Below are 20,258 nucleotides of genomic sequence, written 5' to 3' on the forward strand. Positions count from 1 at the left end.
AGGTGAGCTTTCATCTTCACATGACTGAGCACAATATCTCGGTTCCATCATAATCCAAGCTATCCTCTTCTTGATACCATGTTTCCACAGGCTTCTCGTTCCGGGGATAGCGACATGGCAACTCCCTCTGGCTCTCCAAGACCTTTGCCACAATCTTGAGGCTCGCCCTTTCTCGCTCTTTCCGCATCAGTGCATCAACCATATGAAGTCGCGTCCCCAACTCCAGGATGCTCTGGCAGTCGGAATCTTGTGCTCTCGCAAGTTCGTATTCAATCTTCTCAAAGGTTTCGATCATGTTGACATACAACAGTATGTAGTTGAATGTGGAGTAAGAGCGGTTCCCACAAATATCGTTGTATAAGTCTCCCTTGATCAGATCGAGTATTTGCACTCGACTAGGCCTGACGCGATCCCCGGACACGACTTCAATCGGCCTACCGTTCCGGCCGGTGTTGGACTGGTGGGGCCGTGTCTCACCGAGCTTCTTCAACAGGGCATTCCCTCGGGACAGTAGCTCTTGATCGTCTACACCTAAAGCTTTCTTGACGCGGTCAACCAGACTCTTCTCATCTTTGGTCATGCTGTTCAGCGGAGTATTGGCAACCAGCCTCGAAGCGCGGAGCAAGGCCAAACGAGTCCGTGGATTGAGCTCCTTGTCCGGTATCCATTCAACATGCCAATTCGCTTCTCGGTAAATCAACAAATGAGACTTGGTGTTGAAGGCCAAGTTTCTGCTGACGTCGATTGAGCGATGGTATCCAGCTGATTTTGGGAGGGCCGGCTTTTGTTTCACTCTGCCATCTCCCCATAAGAGCTCTCCAATGCCAAGGAAGGCTTCAGCAAAGTTGGACCGTGGAACTTGGCCATCGGGAAAGAAGCTATCTCGAAACATGTCTTGTAGTACTTGATAGTGAGCCAAAGGCTGCTTTATGTGCCCCTGCTGTACAAGCATGTTGTGGAGATGTATCATTGCCGTCGGTTCCTCGAGGCTGTCCCAGATGAGCATGCTTGTGCGGTAGACCCTTTCCAGGCCCTCCATCACTCCCACACCACAGAGGTACGGAGAGTACCTCCACATACCATTGAGTCCGGTGTGATCAAAACGGGATGTTGGGAGTATGTCGCCAGTCATTGGCACTGACTGGCCCAGGAAGTCAAACTCTCTGCAAAAGACGCTCACGAAATCCATCATTGGCTGCCTATGGGCGTTACGGAGTTCCGCCCCGTAAAAGTGAGCCATCAAGTTGGCAGACCGAAGAAGTCCATTGCTGAACCCCAAGTTCTTGTCGTCGTTTTGAATGTTGCTGTCATCCTTTGTGCTGCCGCCTATAGATAGCTCAATGTCACCGATGTACAGTTTGGTACCGCTTTTGCCTTTGCCTTTGCCGCTGCTCTCCTGATTACCGTTTCCTATGGGTCTGCGTCCCAGAAACCCATCAATGTCTTTCATCGGGCCAAGCGTATCCGGAGATCGTGGTCCAATGACATGCCCCCGCCGAGTGGTGTTGGTCCAGCCACATGATACGGTGAAAGCATCGACAATGCATTGTAGCTGAAAGACGCGATGAGGCATGATGTCTTGATGAACATCCGTTCCTGGCTTCTTCATTAATAACGAGATGACAAAACACGCGAAATCCTGAAGACCAAGAAGCGGTTCAGAGCCCGCCAACGGACAGTTGGGTAAGTTTTCAAGCCGCACCCATTCTCCATCACTGCGCTTAGGGGCTGTATAGGAGTTGACGAGATCATAAAGCCAGTTGATTGTGTATGATCTCCGCCACTTCAATCTTTCCCTTTTCGTGGTATGTTGTAAGTCTAGCGTGGGATCCCAGTCTTTGATCTTGATAAGCATCTTCGTAGTAGGCTTCCCATCCTCTGACTGTTGATAGTCTTCGAGGAAATCAACAAAATCCCGGTAGGTGCCAAGCTGAATGTACTCTTTCAAATCGATAGAGGTCGTTTTGGTTCCTCCATGCTGATCACCCGGACTAACTTTTGCCAAAGCTTTGATGAATGAGCCTTGTGCAGTCTCGAGGTTTCCACGGATGATGGCCGCCACAAGCGTCTCGTATGATTGTAACTCTGGGGCCTCGCTGAAGACTTCCAATTCGGTATCCTAGACCATTTCAATAGCGACTTTAGATAGTGTACCGGCAATAGCACCATGCAAGCCACAGTACGCTGCCTCGCGCCAGACATTCTGGAGATAGTTTCTGAGGACGACGCACTCCTTGGCAATTGCGCAAGCAGCCATAAAGGACTCGGCTTCTCCAGTGCCATCGGCTTCGACGATGCTGTATTGCTCAATAGGTACCTGGTTTAATAGGGCACCGGGAGCCTTCTTCGCCTTTTTCTTGCCCTTGCCCCCTCTACCCGATTTCGCTTGGGCTCGCCTTTGGGATCCACGAAGAGGAACAGGAACGCTGTCACTTGAATTCTCTCCTGAGCTCTCAAGGCTCAGGCTTTTTAAGTCCAATGCCGAGAAATTGATGAAGTCGGCAAGTTTTTCTGGAGTCAAACTGCTGGTATTCGATCGACCTTGCACGCCTCTTGACTGCTCGGTCTCTATCCAGGAATTTCCGCCGAGGGCAACGAAAGCTTCGGTAACGAGTCGGACAAACGTGTCGTGAATCTTGATGTCTTTGCCGTACTGAGGGTCTTCCTCGCTTACGATGCGTCGCAAGAAGGCTAGATGCTCCGTTCTCGCGTTGATGACGGACCTGAATAGTCGGAATGTAGCAGGCGGTATCGCCTGCATGTGCTTGCTCACAAACTTTGCGACCGATTGGAAATCGTTGACATGGATCTGTCCGGTTGTGTTGAACTCGATAGGCGACTCCTAGGCGCCGTTGTCCCTTTTCCGTGTCTTGAAGATAAAGTTGGATGCGTGGATCATCCAGTATGCAAGTTGCCTGGCGTCGCGTTTGTATACGACGAAAGGATTTGATCTCGCCATTGCTTATGATGTAGGAGGAATGCTATGACGTCGGCGCCGATGGCAGGCTGTGTGATCTGGCCTCCTAATGATGCTGCGTTCCATATCAGCGAATGAAAGATGCAGAAGACCCTCACCTGAATGATACATACAAGCTATTCGTATTGGAACTGATGGTTGGGCTGTTAATCTCAAGCCGTTAAGTCCTAAGAAAGGGATGTTGTCGGCGCCCTCTTTGGCGGGTAGTGCTGTGACGAGGAGAGATGCAGCCCCGACCAAACATCTACGCAAGAGCTGTGCGAGGACAACGAATCACCGAACTTTCTTGTGCAGCTATGGAGGCACTCTCCTACCATAGGAATGCCTTGCAGGACTGTTGCGCTTGTCAGCTTGATCCCGGGAAGCTGCTAAGCAGGCTAGGTTCGGTTTGGACTACGGAAGGCGCATATCGTGAACCTACGTCATCACGTTGCTGCCGCCAATTCTTGGGCAGGTCGGCGCTCACTCCATCCCAGGGGCTCCATATTCCTCCTAATGTCTCTACCCTACTGAACATAACAACGCTCTTCAATGTGAATATAAAGTTTAAGAGGGTTGTTGAGGAAAACCTCCTGAATGCGCTCTCCAACTAGTCTCATCCGTCGTCCATCGGGCATGAAGGGTAGGTCGAAAGAAGAGAATTCGATAAGCTTACAGATTTGGCCATCCGCCACCCTTGAGAAAATGCTATGGACGGATAGATAGTAAGTTCAGAGAAGAGATATCTTTAAATTAATCAAGCCGCAGATATACTGCGAAGAAAAGAAGACTCCCCGGCGTCCAGCGTGGAAATGTCACGCTGGACTGATAGCTCTCGCCTGCTCCAAGCCACATGCTAATCCTATAATGCCATAGGGCCATCAACGTCATCAACACCTCTTTGCTTTTATAACCGTCCATGCGCTTCAGAGACTTATTGCTTGGCCTAATCACTCAACCAAGTCGTCGTTCATACGTTTAGTGATGAAAATGATACCGATGATGCGAGTCGTGTGCCCCAGGAACCAGAACGCCATGTGCCCGATGAAGAATGCAACCTTGCGTCTCCCCATGCTAGATCTCTATGCCTGTTTGCACCATCCACAGTTCGCTTTTGTGCACCGTGGACTTTCCGTTTCCTAAGTCATCTAAGTGCAGCCTTCGATTACTGGGGCCGCTTCGTTGGTGACATTATCTAAAGTCTCATCTTTCTCGTCCATTGGCCCATAGCGACCCGATTCTACTGCTGCATGATGGGTCTGTCAGGATATAAGCCCTGAACAATGGTCCAACACCACCGTGTAGAGCTGTCCTCATCCTTGAGGCCCCGAAGCCAGTTGATACCCTGCGTAATCGTCATGTTCGCTGCCTCGTCGAAAGTTGAGTCGCAACGGCTCTGTCGAATCTGGAAGAGAGTGGGATGCGTTGCAGATAGGTGCAAGAAGATGAGTATGCCGAGGATGTTCTGGGACCAAAAGTAGAGGCAAGGAATCATGCGTTTGTGCTGAGCGGCAGGCGGAAGGATAATGGGCCAGAGGAGGCAAGCCTCTAAAAATCTCTTGGTTGCGGACAAGTCTGTCTCAGTCAAATTTTCTGCTCGTGTATGCAGAGCTTTGTACACAAAAGGTCGGAATAGTAAGTATTCGAGATGGTAGAATCGGGACCGTAGTATAGCTTCGAGCACATCGTTCGAATTAGTGTAGAGTGAATCATGTAGATACCCCAGCATGGGAGCAGACTGCAACCCTTCCATGGCGTCGGCGGTGTACAAGGTCGGCGGTGCGTAAAAGTGCTGGTCAGGAACCTGCGGATCGAGGACAGGAAAGGATGCTTGGAATGCGTCCAAATGTTGCGTCCTGTCCCAATGCAAGACGCTGGGCAAAGAAGTGTGCCATTGGTCGAGCTGCGAAGCCAAATCACCAACTAGATCTTCGAGAGAGTCGGCTAGATCAGGCGAATTCCAGTTTGATCTCGAAGTGGATCCTCCAAGAACTGGTGCATATGCATCGTGTCAGTGGGGGTCAAAATATTGGAGATTTCTTCTGATGAGACATATGGGGAGAAGCCGGCTCGCTGCACTTGCGCCCATCCAGGGGGCCCATACGCGAGGCGCGCATCCGAGGCAGACGCAGGTAGCAAAAGACCAAGAATACGAAGCCAAGCGCATATGGAGACTCCGAACAAGGCGTTATCGACGTACGTCGACCAGGCTGGTAAGAAAGTGGAAATGGAAATATGGACGGAAATGGAGAGAGGGTCCAAAACCAGGAGGGGGACGACGGGGAAAGGCAATCCAACTCACTTCTTCTCAGGCTTTTGTGGATCTTGACCCCCAGGTTTCGCAATGAAATCTGATGTAGGAATATCTCACCACAATTGGATCTCCTGTCGTTGTGAATACTTTGACTCAAACTCGCATCTTCGGTATGAGCATAAGCCGAAAATGTTGGTAGTTGCATGCTCGCCTCTAGCTTCTCGAGGCCGGTTAAAGGGAGGTCAAGTTCCAGGTGAAGACCGCTGCAGCAAAGCACCGGTTGTTAGATGACGGATTCTTGTGGCGGGAAGAGCAACCCTTGCCACAGGTGAAGGTATACGGAGTAACGGAATACGAAGTGCAAAATAGCAACAAAGGAGATGCAACAGGAGTCCCTTGCTCATCCGCAAGCTGAGGCTGCCTTGGCCAACGATCCATGGGTAGAACAGGGGCTGGGATTGGGGGCTCGATGGGGCCAGGGGAGGAGGCGTGGGTTGGGGTTCTCGGGATGGACTGTAAATCTGCGATGCACGTACGTTTCCATGATGGAGCAATACCAAAAGGCGCGGCGGATCTGATCGCCGCGCACTGAGCGAAGTTCGGCAGAGTTACTACAAAGGTCCGTCAGCCCATTTCCGGATCAGCACCTCACCACAGCCATTTAAAGTCTCAGACAGCCCCAGCTGCAGACAGACAGGCCACCACCAACGTTGCTGCTTCTACTTACCTAGTAATCAAGGCACGGCAAGCCAGGGACGCCGATATGTTCATTCTCCAGAACTCCTACGCGAGATTTTGGTTTAGCCAAATCCGTCCGGACAGTCTTCCCCTCAGGTGTTCACTCACCACATGCCGAGAACAGCACTCATAGTACAGCCTGTCGTTGGTCAAGCCAATCCCGGGTTAGTCAAAGTTTCGCACCGTACAGGAGGTCCGCACTCCGAGGTGCGGCCCGGGCGGCCGGACCCGGCTCCGGGAAACTTACCCCGCCAAGATATACATCTGGACATTCTCCAAAGCACACTCTGTCATTGAGAATCCCAAGCGCCGCCGTGCTTCGTTGAAGAACAGAATGCCCGGCGGCCGGAATTCCAAGTCGTTTGTCGTCCTGACAGGTTCACCGACAGGGTGGTCCTCGAAGCCCGCAAAGGCACCGCCCGATCCTCCGACGAGAGCCACCTCGGCAAGGGCCAACACTAGACACACCAACGTAGATGCCGCATTTTCCTCGAACTCGCTCCCGATGACGTCCTGTAGTATCTTCTCCATGAAATATTGACGATCTAGAACAGGATGGATCCGATTAAAGGTATCGAAATACGTGTTGACGCGGTCTACAAGCGTTGCGTAGCTCATCACCGTCAGTTGTGGTAGTGGCCCTTCCATTGGAAAGCCCAGCGATATACGTTCATGATAGCTCGCCGTTTCTAACCCGCCTCGAGGAAGGCGCCGGTCTTGGCCTTGCTGATGGAACAACTCGGACGGAAAGTCGGGTTCCCGGAAGGCGGATTGGAGGTTCGGTATTTTGGGCTGGACGTCTTCTAGCTTCTGTCTCACTGCAGGCCACGCCATCATCTTGGTGACTGCAGACGCATATCGGTATGGAACCTGCTGCGAGGGTTTCGGGGTAGGCCGGCCTTGGGCCTTCAAAGTACTTGTCGATGAAGCGTCATCGCCACTATCTTCAGACTGTGAAGAAGACGGGACGCTGATCTGCATGTTCTGGAGCTGGGCGAACAGTTGCGGTATTTGACTGGTATTGTCGTTGATGTTTTTCACGATTTCGAGTAGTTCAACCAAGCTTTTGTCTTTTCTATGGCCAGTTAGCATGTCCAGACTGAGCTGACAGCGTTGCTCTAGGACGTGATCGTCGGCTCACTACAGCTTAAGAGAGACGGGCAAAGAAGGGCAGCAAAGGTTGATCTCGCTCCCAGGAGTCGCGCCAGGGCCGCTGACTTACTTCGTTGGTACTGGGTCTCCGTAGAAGCAGTCAAGCCCCTTCTTTTCGCAGAAGCCACAGGTTGGCTTGCGTTCGTCGCATTTCTGCTTCCTAGTACGACAAGTCGAACATGCCTACAGAGATGTCAGACTAAATCCAGGCCAAAATCGTGTCACGCCTAGAGGGAGGAGAAAGAAAGCGGATTCATGTTCTCGCGGATCAAGGTGACGGCCCTTCGCCTTTCCATCATCTACCACTGGGCACTTGTCCAAAGCCCTCGGGGTGATAGACACGAAGACCACAAGGCCAGTCTAGAGATGGTAAGGATAGGTACGAGGATTAGGGCTGAACTTACTATGGCGGCGATAGGGCCACGATCCTTCTTTTGGTACATTCGGCTGGAGCCCGACCCCGTTGAGCTCGAAGCCACAGATTTGGAATCGAAGTTCATTATTCACCTAATAGTGAAGGGGTTCGGGAGGATGGTCGAATCCAGGGGGGTTCGGGTCATTCAGTGAGATTTGGTAGTTGATGTTGAGGCGAAAGGGTGGCATGCTAGGCTAGGCAGAGCGACAAGAGAGACAGAATGGTCGAGACCTGCGGGAAAAGAGGCCCAGCCTAGGCAAATGGTCTGGGGTCGTTGAGTCTGCAGAACCCTAGTGGCGATGAGGGGGCAGCAGCGGCCAGGAGAATGACCCAGGACGATTCTCGGCCGGGCGCAGCATCCGCGAGCTACTGGGGCAAAAGATGCAAGTTGATTTTGGACGTCGGTGACGAGAGGTAGTTGAAGTGGCTGCGAGGGTCCTTGGCGAGACTCAGATGAGTCCCGATGAGGTTGTCGACCAGTTGAACAAGGTGCAGAAACCTCGTTCAACATGGGAGATGGGAGGAGACGTGGAACCGGTGCCCGTCTTTTCGACCAAGAGAAACGGCACGGCAGGCGGGGTGGGATATGGGTCTGGGTCACCCGGAGCACATGCCGTGCACCAGTTGTTTTTACTCAGTCTTCTTGTTCCTCGGAAGTGTGTCTTTCTTTCTTCGTCTCTGTCTCTCTGTCTCTCTCGCTCTCTCTTGATTTTTGGATTTTTGGATCTCGATTTTGTCGGAGAGGAACGTGCGGTACCGCCGGTGCTGCGGGTGGACTCAAAGACTACACCGGGGGACGACAATGCCGACGAATGTTGTTTGTTGACTGCTAGACACCACCGGTAAAAACCGAGCGGAAAGTGTGGTACACAGCCTTTCGGATTTGTGTGTGGAAACAGAAGGCTGGCGAAGATGCGGCAAGAGAGAAAAAAAAATTGTATTTGATCGGAGTCGTGCCCGACTCCCCGTCACGGCGTTTGTCGAAGAGCAGTAACGCAACCTACGCACTCAGGAGCGGGAAGGAAGGGCTTAGACGAGGGCAACCAGAACGATAACGGCAACGGCAGCGACGCTCAAACCACGGACATATGCGACGGCAGCAAGGCAAGAAGCTGAAGCTACCGAACAGCGGCAGTTGTGAATGCTTGCTTATGCGCCTTCGATACGAAGCGTTGGAAGAGAGATTGGTCCTGTACAGGAACCCTATACGCGATGCACAATTCCGATTTGCCCGAGAGAGAGGCCTGAAGGGGTGCAAGGGGACGCCGACACGGCCCAGCAGTGGTAAAGCGATGTTCTACTAGCAGGACCAGATCACGAAGCGGAGCCATGAGAGAGAGGACGTATGTTGATGAGTCTTTGCCCCGTTCCATGTCTTGGGGGGGCAGTTATGACCATAATATATGCAGAACTGACCGTTCGAGGCCGCAGGGAATCGCACGCTAGCAACAGCCAGGTTGGGACGACAGACTTGGCTCAGAATAAGTTTCACTGCTGCTGAGGCACCCGAACCCGAATCTAGACAAGGCGAACACGCTTGTCGGTGGTCATCGGCGCGGCGGCAACGGCAACGGCAACAGCAACCGTAGTGTGCCAACGATAGGTAGCGCGGCACAGATGGGTTGGTTGCGTTGAGAACACGGGTAGAACGAGATGAGATGCGCCATGTGTCTTGTGAGAGCGATACGATGCGATGGGTTGTGCCGCGCCCAAGCCCTTGGGGGGGGGGGGGGGGGGGGGGGGGGGGGGGGGGGGGGGGGGAGGGGGGGGGGGGGAGGGGGGGGGGGGGGGGGGTGGGGGGGGGGGGGGGGGGGGGGGGGGGGGGGGGGGGGGGGGGGGGGGGGGGGGGGGGGGGGGGGGGGGGGGGGGGGGGGGGGGTAAAATAAAGAGTCATTGGTTACCGTCCTCATCCCGTTCAGCCTGGGTTTCCAGAACAAAAGGAGACATTAGCTTACAAGGGTCTTGAGCTAGTTGACCAGGCCCATTAGTAAGGTGAGCGAGGTATCGAGGAGGCAATGTATGGATACATTAGATTTGTGCTTGAGGCGACCGCTCCACGTTGTTTTCCCCGCGACATGGCCTCACGCAACCTTCGCCTATTTAGGAACATACGCCAGAGTCGGTGGCTGTGTATGAGTGTGTGTGAGTGTGCGCGCGTGCGTGTAGGTATGTGTCTACGGATATGAGAGAGAAAGAGAGAGGGAGAGTGAGAGAGTGTGTGCGTGTATGTATGTGAGTGAATAGGTGAGTGAGGGTGAGCGTGTGTGTGGTAGAGATAGCGCAAGGAGGGCATGGATTGCTCCGGCCATCTGCAGTGTCTTCGTAGTTTACCTACCTTACCTTACAGATAGATACCTTGCTTGGTCCAGCAGCCAGCTCCGCCGTGGCAAGGGTCAGCAGGAGGCAGAGACAAGACATTGGCGACGGTGACGGTGACGGAGACGGACGGTCACCAAGGTCCAGTTTCCTCCTGTCACCTCCCAGTCAGACAGGCCGGTCCGTCTCGCTCGATGAAATTTGCTGACGTGTGGGCGTGGATGGACGTGGATGGGCGTCTGCCGCGTCCTAACTCAGGTTGCAGGAAAGGTACGGAGTAGAGAGGTAAGGTTGTCGTCTGTCACTAGTACATAACCCGCTTTATCCTGGCGTTGAGCAGCATCCATTTGGTCGGAGCCGGTCCGGGGCCCTGCAACAGAAACAGGATAGCCCCTCCGCGGTAGCGAAGCGCCCAATGCGTGTGTAAGATGGTAAGGTATCGAGTCTCCCGCCAGTGGGCTAGTCGCCCATCCTTTCATTCCTGGGAGTGATGTGCAGCGTCTGATAGACACACATACAAAGTTGCAAGGGCAGATTGTTTAGTAGCCCTTTGACCATGTCTCTGATGCCGAGCCTGCGGAATAAGCTCACTAGAGCTAGGTACTGGGGGAAAGCATGGGCGTACAGACACATCCCAGTATGTTTTAGTCAGTGCCGGGATAGACCCTTGATAGGATGGGAAGAAGAGGTAGACATCTGTAACAGATTGTTCAGTAAGTAGATGTACTGATGAGGGAGAATAGACGGGAGTGGGTGAGAAACAAAGAAAGAAAGGCCCGACGAGTGGGCAGTGGGCAGTGACGAGAGCCGTTTGGTCTTTTGGACGGGATCGAGGTGTAAGGTAGGTTGACAGATGGAGGGGGAAGAGACAAGACGGAAGCAATTCATTCCCCGCCAGCGTCCATTGTGTGTGCCCCTCTTTCGTTCGTTCGCCTGTCCCCGGGGGCACCGAGCACCCTCCTAGCCCGTTGCCATCCCTATTGAATGTAATTGAACAACAGGCTGAATGGACCTGTTGGGGCCCTATTCATCTTGGCTGCTCATGCGTGGCCTGTCGAACAGCCTTCTTTGATATCGCGGAAATCTTTTGACGTAGGACGGTGGAGGCGAAGCGAGGGTGCTAACCGTATATACTGCCGAGCTGCCCGAGAATCAATGCGCAAAAAGAACGCCACAACCTCTGCGTTTAATAGAGAGAGATAGAGAGAGGTAGAGAGAGATAGAGAGAGAGAGAGAGAGAGAAAGAGAGAAAAAGCCATAAAAGCCCACGAGGTAGTTTGAGAAACGAAGGGAAGCCACTAACTGAGGGCGTGCTACAAGCTGTCCGCTTTGGGCCGGGCCTCAGTTAATAAACCAAAGCTCAGCAGTGCAAGACAGGCGAGCCGGTGGTTTTTGGGGGGAAGACGAGGTTGGATTCGGGCCTCACTCAAAATACGTCACCCCATGCGGCCGTGACGTTGTGTGCACCCTGCATATTCTAGACGGCAAAAGAATTTAGCTACGTCACCTTGCTTGCTCCTGCCTGGAGCGCAAATAGAAAAAAGGGGGCCGAAAAAAAGAGCCGTCCAGAAGGCGGCTTCTTCCCTGTGGGAGGAATGTTGCTGCAATGTCTCGTCTACCTTACCTCCCGGTGCACTCTGTGCTTACATAAATGAGGGCAAGAAGGAGAGGAGAGAAAATGTGGCTTGGACGGTGCAGGTGAGGTAAGCAGCCACTTCGTTTGAGGTATTCAGGCACTCTGTACGGAGTAGACGGTAGAGCATTCGTGAAGTACTCCGTATCTTCCTTGTAGAGGCAAGTAGATAGGTAAGGTACGTCTAGCTAGTCCGGGCAGTCCAGTCGACACCTTCCCATCTCACCTTAAGGTAGGTCCTCCTTGTGGAGTACTCCGTACTCGAGGATAGAATTCAACATATTGTGCGGCATGCAAAGTGCCTCGGACATCAGACGACCCTTGAAAGTCGTGACCTACCGTGCGGCGTGCCTCATCTCTTGTGTGTGTTTTTTTTCTTCCTCGTGAAGCTCCAGACCTGAGGTGACTTCAAAAAGTGCCGCAGGGCCATCTACCCTCCCTCCCCTCCGTCAACCTATGTACATGTACCTATCCAATTAGCGTGCTGTCGAATAGATGAGATGTGGGCAAGGCCCGCGAGGGGAGTCACTGGGAGGTTACTTTGCAGACAGGCAGTCGCGCACTCTCGCATTGTGTCCGTATTAATTGACCCTCTCTCGCGCTCTCGCGCGGCGGCCGAAACAAAGCGCCCCATGATCAAAAGCTGTGGAGCACAAGTCCGGGCCGTGCAAGCGTTCAAGCCTCCCAAGGATCCAAAGTCTCCCTCGCAATGTCTTGGGTTCCGACAAAATGTCGCTCCGGCTGGCCCCTCACGACCCAAAATTGCGATGCGTCTTCGGTGAGCGGGGGGAGGCCGGCGATGAGGGTGGACGGGAGTGTGAGTGGTCGGATCCCCTAGGCCGTCTGGTAGGGGGTGTGGGAGAAGGTTCCATCGGAGGGGGCCATCTCATCTGAATTGGATCTGAGCCAGATCTGCCTCTTCCTAATTGGGGCCAGCGTCCTCGCCCGCTCGCAACTCGGCCTCCAATGACCAAGAGCCCTACCTGACCTAGGGAACCAGCCCGCGCTAGCCTGCTGGTGTCACTATCCAGTCCTGTTCAACCCAGGTCCGGAATGGCTAGCGTGGCTTCTTATAAACTCTCCACTTCCATTGCCTGAGAAGTAAATCGCGAGAGTTGTTCAGGGCCTGCCTGCCATTGAGTTCCATCGACAGCACACGCACACACACCACATGTACCGAACACTTTCACTCCGACGGAACCTATGTACTTGCCTGCCTTATCCGTCCTCACCTCCCGAATCGGAGAAGAACTTTCTACTTCACTTGCCTTACCTTCAGGTGCCTTAGGTTCAGTAGGTAGGAAGAAAATACCTTGAGGGCTTGCAGGGTTTCGTTGTGCTCCCCAGCATGTTCTCTGTCGGAATGAATGTACCTACATACATAGTATCCTAAGGTATTGTACACTGGCACTAGGTAGTAGACGTCCACGTCATCTTTCCTTGCCCAGACCAAGGTACCTTATGGACTTGTTTCCGCTCTAGAAGGAGCGCACCTCGGCTCTCAAGGCGAAGCGCCGGCTGTGCGTCGCTAATAGTGTCTTAGGTTGGAAGGGACGACCCGATATGCAAGGAAGGTGCGGATGGGATCGAGGGAAAGCACGGGTCAAAGACTTACATGTCACGCCTGCTCTTCTAGACTTCCTCTCCCTCTCTAGAGTTCTTTCCTTCAATCTCTTGTAATGGAAAGAGCGTCATTTGATGCGTGGTCATGCCTGCAAGCGGATAATTACTCCTGCGCATTGATTCACAGAGGATACTTTGTACCTAGAGACACAAGTACCTGCGTACGATTACATGGGATTTTTGTCGCATCGCGGCATGCGCATGCTCCGCTTGCATGATCCCTCTCCCCAAGCGTAGTTGGAGACTAGGGCCTGTACGGAGTACCGCAGTAGAGGCAAGGTTCAAGCGACAATTCCCACGAGGAGAGAAAGAGAACACTGCTGTCACTGCCTTTTTTAGCAGGCCTACATTCCTAGTATTCTACTGGAGTAGCCGCTTGTCGACTGTCGTATTCAACTGGAGGCTCCGGAGAGACGAGGGTCCGCTGCCGAAGTGAGGCAGTTGAGCAGGATGGGCCAGGTGTTCCCCAGTTACGTACCTTACCGTGCTTTGCATACCTAATTACCTCTTAAGCCACCCTGTAACTTCTGAGAGGCCTTGAAAAGGCGGCGGGGTGTTATCTGACTCTGATCCGGTATCTGATAAAATGCTTCATCTCAAGACCACCCAAAGAAATGGGCGTGGTAAGACCCAGCCATGGCTATTATTACTTACCCTTGACATATGCTTGGCCCAGCGGAGGTTTCTCGCCTTTGAGTTGGCGGGACAGCTCCCCAATCTGCCTAGGTTGTCTCCCTGGGCTTTCAGCCTCTCAGTTCCCTCACGCCCTGTAGGCCTGTACTCGGTAAAGGTGCGCCAAAGCCGTAAGTCCGGTGATCTGTAACCGCCTGCCTCAGGTTATGGCATCCATCCCATGTAATCTCCTTGCTGACCAACATCTGTCGGGCCATCACAGGCTTATTGAGTACAGTAGGCAATGGGCAAGGTATCCATGCGTACCTGAATCCTGAGGCGCAATTGCTGGGGGCACCTTCACACGTTGGTTGGCTTAACCTTGAACGGATGATCAAGATATAGCGCGGTCTCTCAAGCTGACCAATAATCTCCGAGGCGCGGATCCTATCACCAGGGCATTGTAAGGTACCGGTGAATGCGTTCCGGGCACTGCAAACGTCTGATTGATCCATGACTCCCAACGTCTCCATCTATTTCGAATCCGAGAGAGCAAAGTATCTTTGTGCCATAGCTGAGGTATCCACGTACCTACGATACCTTCCTGGCCTCGAGCCCTCTTCCAACCCAAGTCCGAAATACAAACGGAGTAGACGAACGGATATACCACCCTCTTTTCTCACTTCCCCATCACCCGTCATTCATCGATTCCACATTTCCGACTGCTGCTCCCCATGCCGACTGTTACACGATCCTGAATGCCTGACAGCTGCCGGAGCAAAATGGAAGGAGCTTCCATTCTGTCAGCGACCCAGCCGCTCGCAGTCGCCAGCCGCGCATCTTGCTTGCTCCTCGACCATTCATCGGGCGCCTTCTCGCCTCATCCCTCCCAAGCCTGACACCACTCCATCCTTGACACCATGTCTTCACGTCAATCCCCGGCTTGGCTTGCAGCACGCCGTGGCACAGCTGTCGACCGGATGCCATGATGAGCTGACACTGGCTGGGCAACCCCGTCCAACAACAGGACGGCCACGGATGATAAGTTTAACGCCGCATATCCGGAGGCTTTCGGGAACCGCAGTCCATTTCGCAGCAGCCCCTCTCGAATCCTACTCGCGTATCAGTACAACGATATCAGAGCGGAACTGCACGGGGGCTTTGCTTCTGGTCGATCCGGAGAAACGAACCCACTGTCGCTGCCACCAAATTTCTCAGCGGCTACCAATGACATACTGGGGCTCTGTTCTGGACGCCATTGCCTCAGCCTCATTCACGGCCGATTACCTACACAGCTCCATTGATGCTGCCGTGACTCAAGTCATCTTTGCTCCTGGCACTTAATCTTCGTCAATGAGACGCTCTATCTGGCTGTTCAGATGGCAACGTCAGCTTGGGACAAAGGTGTGTAGCCGAGTCGCTACAATTACTTGCTCGATATTGCTTTGATGCCGCTGACAACTGCTCGGCATAGCATTCATCTCAAACAACTCTCTGGTATCTCGTATAAGATTCACCATCTCAATTCGAGTCATGAGCATCCGAGCGCTACGCCATCGTCCACATTTTGCGGCTAGTAAATATCTTCGATGTCACATTCGTCGCCCTGCAACTAGGCATCTCAAGTTTACGGCAGCAGCAATGCCAAAGTCAACCCAGTATCGTTTTCCCATTCCGTGGAAGCAGGCATGGTAGCCTCCTCAAGCTACTGGGTTGGACGATACCTGCCTGGTGGATCTATATGGAAGACGATGCGCTATCGGCGGCTAGCACTTGGCAAAATCCAGATACCGAGAGATTCACGTCCAGTGTTGGGTCCAGGCCTAGACTCTCTCTCCCCGCCCTCGCTTCGAAGTGCCAAAGGTGAAATAGTCACTTCCGAAGTTGTGGTTTGGCTCATCGGCTTAGAAGCAAGCTAGCCTTTTGGCAGACCGCCGTCGACCGCCTCCCAACGCCAACCAGCGCCATCAGCCCCAACAAAACCCTCCCCTTTTCTCACCCGATCCGGCAAGTGCACCAAGCATGCGAGACCACCGCCATTGTGGTTCGTTGGAGTCACTGGAAAGGCTCTCGTCAGCCCTACGTCCACGCACGGAACGCTTCTTTGGAATCAGAGACAATGTCGAGCAGAAGTTCTGCCACTACCGATAGCTATATGTCCTAGCGCGTGCTCGCTAACTGAAGGCGTCGCCATCACTTGGGCGGGTACTTCAGCCGATCCTCTGCACCCGGACTTGATAATCCGGGCTTGCTCAGTAATCACCTTGGTTGTCAAAGAGTACCCGGTCCTTGATCGAGCTTATTCTCCAGGGTTCAAACACAAGACGGGCCGGGATTGCACTGGAACCACTGGATAACATTAGCAGCTGCGCGCGGGGCGGTCACTTCTTGCTCTGATCTTCAAACTCTCATCATCTGCGCCCTGGGAGGCAGCCTCGATTGGCTGCTGTTTTCAGTTCTGGTCCCAGATTTGAACCGCTGTCAAATGCTTCAAGCTAGCCAATGACTACCGGTTCCATGTGGTCGGCGCGACCTGCATGTTCGCTATTGAGCTGAAGTAAACAGGTTGCGACCCTGTTGAAACACAAAGCCATGACAGGGGCCAAGACGAAGCCACTTGTTTCGGCGAAAGTCAGCTGTATTGAGTCACCTCAGCTTCATTGGGGAAATGCCCCTCAAGTAGCGTTGACTATCGCTCTTTCTAGCGACTATTATTGGGGCATTCCGTGTCCTCCCGCCTAACGTTCTAGCAAAAGACCCCTAGAAAAGTCAATGCAATCTGACACACGCTCAGCCAGACCAGCGTATGGAAGGAGAGTAAGATGGGTTGTAGCACGTTTTGACCGCTTTTGACTGTGCTTACCAGACTAGCGTGTCCGTAGTCATTCATGTCTCTTCTGTTCCTCGGGCTCAGAAATCAGATTCGACTGTCTCATTAGCAGAACGCGCTTGGACGCCCAGCCGTTGGTTCATAGTGGACGTGCCATTGCGGGTGGATCATCAACACCTTCTCTCCTAGCGGGAAGAAGTGGGGGGTAAACGACAACCCCTGCTCAAACCGATCCTCTACTAAATCCCCGGATCGTGCGCCGAGCATATCATCCCCTCGATCGCGGTCGTTGTGTCCGTCATCGGGCCTTACGGATACAATTCACAACCCCTCCCGAGAAAGAATGCTGGAGCCTGAGCCACCATATCTTGGCAAGAGTCCGAACACGCGGAGACAGTCGATCGCATCTTGCCGTTCGTACCCAATGGAGCGGCACTTTTGAGGTGATCTCGTTTGCTGCGCGGTATACCGGTACTTCTTCTGGCCTCGTAGCAGCTTTTGCCCTCGCCATCGCGCAACCAGACTGAGAAAGACTGCATTCCTAGCGCATGATATCGTGCACCATCGATGCATATCTATGAACGAAGCTCAATCTGGAGTGATGACATCCGGGAGTGATGGCAAGGCTAATTAACAGTCACAACGAAGAGCTTGTGCGGAGATTGGCGGAGTTCTCCCTGATCGATATGGTTTTATTGCACTGTGCTGTTGATCCCTCTGAGCATGGATTTCGATATTCGATTCACGGAAGCGTTGCTTCTGAATTACGACCTCATTGCCTATGGGCTTTTCGACACCGACCTTCCAGATCGAGACACCGGGAAATAGGAGATATCTGGCGTCAACTGGAGAATGGTTCCCACATCGCGCCCGATATGGCCAGTTATTGATTAATATTTTTCAGTATCTGTATCCGTACCTGAGCACCAATTCCTTCCGATTCCTGAGCCTTCAATGATGCGGGGTCGCCGCGGGGAAACGACTATCAAAAGGTATCGGCTGTCTCAGTTCGCGTGCTTCAAACGATTCAGTTGCCAAAATCTGCATCCTCAGACCTCAAGAGGTTTTACTTACCACCCTGGCGGCCTGTTACAACGACCCGATCCGCCTCATCCCGCTAGAGTTCACACCTGTCTCGATATTGGTCACTTCTCACTTTCTACAGTTCGACAATGTACTGGTACAAGACTGCCTCCCCTAGCGGTCATTCCTTTACGGCCATAGTCAAATGTCAAACGTGTTAGTGGCATGCGGCGGAACACCAGTCGGCGGTGTGCCAGTTCTGCCCGTCAAGCATCATGGGCCGGTCGAAGATGCAAATCGCACCATAGCTCTCGTTTTTAGGAAAACAATGATTCCACATCTATCAACCCCATCTCTGCTGTGGAGACATGGCCGGGAGCGGTCCAGCATCCCAGCGTCTACGGAGTACGGTATGCCGGAATGCAATTCTTTTCCCTTTCCAAACCCAACGAGCCTGTCATCCCCGTGCCTCTCGTCAGGTGGAGAATAGTCACGTATCCATGTCTGCTTAGTTTCACGGCGCATGCGGGCGCATGGGGGCTGGCAAGTCAGACGTGGAGTTCCTGGCGATGGAGATCCATCGATGGATTTGGGAAGCCGAGGCCTAGGCTGCGTACGTATACAACTCCGACGTCGTCCAACCAGCTCCAACAAACAGGTGGTCGGTCCGCCTTACTACTTTGGTATGTAAGTTCAACTTGATCAGAGGAAAAGATCAACAGGCCGCGCTCAAAGTATCAGGGCTCCAGCTTTGCTCTTTTTAGGTTTCACTGTTGACTACGGAGTAGGTATTTGCTGCATTTTGCCGGAGTCTCCATCATAGTTCGAGGCCCTCTTGTTAACCTGGGAAGTCTGGACCGCTCACAACTCGAAGGCTAAATCCTCGTCCACATCTAATCCACAACCACACACTACTTGCTACCATGTGGCATTTCAACTTTTGCTAGTGCCAAACGTTTGGCGATGAGCTGTCAATACTACGTCAGAAAGCACTTTCCTAATCAGCGATTCCGCCGATCGGGTGCATAGACTCACCTCACCGCACGTCACCGGTCCGTACTTTGCCGGGCTACTCTCATCAATGCAGGTCGGAAGGACGCCAAGCTCCTGGTCGAAATTGAATCCTGTTTTATTGCGAGACAATTGATCAGTGAAAAGGGAACCAGAAGGTGGGCATCATCCTCCAAGTTTATGACCTCATGATGAAAAGGAGAATCTCTTACCAAAGAAGAAGGGCATGGAGATCCTGTCCTCTCTGCCGTGCTGCACGACGCGGTGTACAGTCGACTTGAGCCTATCGTTTGTCATTCTCATGAAGAAGTCACCAATGTTAACAACAAACGTGCCGCGGATCGGCGGCGCCCACATCCACTCCCCCGCACTGTTGAGCACTTGCAGTCCTCGGTGACTGTCTTGCCACAGAAGAGTCAAGATTTGCAAATCCGTGTGCGCGCCGACGCCGACCTCGTCCGGGTCCTGGATCGGCTCGTCCCCGTGACCGGGATAAAAATTTATTGCGAAGTCACCGCCGGGGTAGGTAGTGAGTGAATCGAAATAATCTTCCGGCAGGTCGAGGGCCAGAGCAATGACACGGATAAGACGGCGGGAGAGGGCCAGGCACTCGCGCCAGTGCGCCAACACTGTGGCCTTGAAATCCGGAAGGACGGCAGAGTCGCCATCGTCAGTCCACTCAAAGTCCTCCCGAGGTAAATGCGCTCTGACGTTCACAGGAACCTGGTCGAGCCGGTTCTCGTGGAGAGGATCGAAATCGGGTTCATAATGACAGAGGAAGGCCTCTTTCCTATCTTTGGTCTCGCCCGGGTTGGCCTGCCGCTCCCGGAAGCCGGTGTACCCGTAGGCCGATGTGTTGGAGGTGAGCTTTCGCTTTTCCTTCTCGGGAAGCTTGAAGAACCTAATTTCGAGTAAGCTCAGATGTCTCCGGAAACGTATCCGCATGGTCTGCAAAAGGATTCGGATTAAGTGACACGGTGAGTGGGCGAGCCTACTTACTCTCTTCCCTTTTGATGCGCCGCTTCGATCACTTGCTCGGGAATGCCGTGATTCTTGATATAAAAGAACCCGCTGTTTTTGGCAGCACTCAAAATCTCCAGGGCAATCGCTTTGCGTTCTTCAAAGTCGCCTGTGAGCCCGCTCAAGTCGATGATGGGCACGTCGTCGAGGGTGCAGTCTTTAGGTGGGCTCGTGGACACCAGCCTGTAAGTCGGCCCATCAAAGTATTGAGCACGACCTTCTTCTTTCCCGTGGGAACAGTTTCGACTGCGGTTGCTGCGGTCATTTCGGAAAGCACTTTATCTACAGCCTGAGCCTCTGGAGCGCCACGATCTTCAAAGCGATCAGTATCAAAATGATATTTAGTCGAACAATATCGTGATTTTGGTGCACCTGTATCCCCCAATGCCGGCAATGCGACATGTCAGAGTGGGGGTAATGATCTGCTATATATAAAACCTCAATACCTGAAGCTGACGTTACACGACTCAACATTTTACTGCCGCCACTATTGAACTCCTTACATGCTGTCGAAGATTATCCTCAGGATAAGGTAAGGTGCTGAGATAAGGTTATCACCTATCCGTCGATTTCCGGTTATTTCCTTCCCCAATCGCGCTGCCCCGCTACGTGGGTCTCCAGCCAACACATAAAGGGCCACTGTCATCCGGCTATCTCCTGTTCCGTCCGATCACC

The 20,258-nt window shown here is 53.0% G+C and overlaps 7 protein-coding genes across 7 annotated transcripts; 4 read left to right on the forward strand and 3 right to left on the reverse strand.

Annotated features, from left to right (window-relative positions):
• Positions 1 to 16: 16 nt before the first annotated feature.
• Positions 17 to 7,600, reverse strand: CLUP02_12363 (uncharacterized protein; the record flags this gene model as incomplete). The annotated part of the gene is made up of 20 exons (XM_049291327.1): positions 17 to 2,103; positions 2,155 to 2,842; positions 2,989 to 3,032; positions 3,091 to 3,232; positions 3,292 to 3,345; positions 3,399 to 3,566; positions 3,633 to 3,664; positions 3,748 to 3,818; positions 3,911 to 4,038; positions 4,126 to 4,202; positions 4,250 to 4,948; positions 5,061 to 5,473; positions 5,598 to 5,723; positions 5,747 to 5,821; positions 5,938 to 5,993; positions 6,057 to 6,087; positions 6,196 to 7,047; positions 7,171 to 7,283; positions 7,326 to 7,460; positions 7,505 to 7,600. 20 exons carry the CDS (start codon positions 7,598 to 7,600, stop codon positions 17 to 19), a joined length of 6,087 nt encoding a protein of 2,028 aa, XP_049148472.1.
• Positions 7,601 to 7,660: 60 nt separating this feature from the next.
• Positions 7,661 to 11,894, reverse strand: CLUP02_12364 (uncharacterized protein; the record flags this gene model as incomplete). The annotated part of the gene is made up of 20 exons (XM_049291328.1): positions 7,661 to 7,963; positions 8,025 to 8,299; positions 8,353 to 8,515; positions 8,595 to 8,633; positions 8,712 to 8,872; positions 8,932 to 9,231; positions 9,417 to 9,482; positions 9,574 to 9,641; positions 9,694 to 9,824; positions 9,871 to 9,985; positions 10,041 to 10,080; positions 10,148 to 10,312; positions 10,423 to 10,833; positions 10,892 to 10,972; positions 11,135 to 11,144; positions 11,207 to 11,256; positions 11,339 to 11,415; positions 11,468 to 11,652; positions 11,719 to 11,799; positions 11,862 to 11,894. The coding sequence occupies 20 exons, from the start codon at positions 11,892 to 11,894 to the stop codon at positions 7,661 to 7,663; spliced, it is 2,754 nt and encodes a 917-aa protein (XP_049148473.1).
• Positions 11,895 to 13,673: 1,779 nt separating this feature from the next.
• On the forward strand, positions 13,674 to 13,910 carry CLUP02_12365 (uncharacterized protein; the record flags this gene model as incomplete). The annotated part of the gene is made up of 1 exon (XM_049291329.1): positions 13,674 to 13,910. The coding sequence occupies one exon, from the start codon at positions 13,674 to 13,676 to the stop codon at positions 13,908 to 13,910; it is 237 nt and encodes a 78-aa protein (XP_049148474.1).
• A 302-nt stretch (positions 13,911 to 14,212) lies between these two features.
• On the forward strand, positions 14,213 to 15,043 carry CLUP02_12366 (uncharacterized protein; the record flags this gene model as incomplete). The annotated part of the gene is made up of 1 exon (XM_049291330.1): positions 14,213 to 15,043. The coding sequence occupies one exon, from the start codon at positions 14,213 to 14,215 to the stop codon at positions 15,041 to 15,043; it is 831 nt and encodes a 276-aa protein (XP_049148475.1).
• Positions 15,044 to 15,078: 35 nt separating this feature from the next.
• Positions 15,079 to 17,056, forward strand: CLUP02_12367 (uncharacterized protein; the record flags this gene model as incomplete). The annotated part of the gene is made up of 10 exons (XM_049291331.1): positions 15,079 to 15,103; positions 15,174 to 15,196; positions 15,246 to 15,553; positions 15,611 to 15,831; positions 15,884 to 15,977; positions 16,010 to 16,160; positions 16,265 to 16,425; positions 16,494 to 16,516; positions 16,614 to 16,727; positions 16,794 to 17,056. The coding sequence occupies 10 exons, from the start codon at positions 15,079 to 15,081 to the stop codon at positions 17,054 to 17,056; spliced, it is 1,383 nt and encodes a 460-aa protein (XP_049148476.1).
• A 40-nt stretch (positions 17,057 to 17,096) lies between these two features.
• CLUP02_12368 (uncharacterized protein) lies at positions 17,097 to 18,160 on the forward strand (the record flags this gene model as incomplete). Its single annotated transcript, XM_049291332.1, has 6 exons — positions 17,097 to 17,143; positions 17,167 to 17,411; positions 17,561 to 17,709; positions 17,774 to 17,800; positions 17,874 to 18,026; positions 18,065 to 18,160. 6 exons carry the CDS (start codon positions 17,097 to 17,099, stop codon positions 18,158 to 18,160), a joined length of 717 nt encoding a protein of 238 aa, XP_049148477.1.
• A 303-nt stretch (positions 18,161 to 18,463) lies between these two features.
• On the reverse strand, positions 18,464 to 19,858 carry CLUP02_12369 (2OG-Fe(II)oxygenase superfamily protein; the record flags this gene model as incomplete). Its single annotated transcript, XM_049291333.1, has 4 exons — positions 18,464 to 18,520; positions 18,588 to 18,676; positions 18,776 to 19,464; positions 19,563 to 19,858. Coding segments are annotated over 4 exons (1,131 nt in total), but the record flags the coding sequence as incomplete, so codon positions are not given.
• Positions 19,859 to 20,258: the final 400 nt, after the last annotated feature.

The sequence above is a fragment of the Colletotrichum lupini genome, chromosome 6 (genome assembly GCF_023278565.1).
Source record: "Colletotrichum lupini chromosome 6, complete sequence".
Classification (NCBI taxonomy): Eukaryota; Fungi; Ascomycota; class Sordariomycetes; order Glomerellales; family Glomerellaceae; genus Colletotrichum; species Colletotrichum lupini.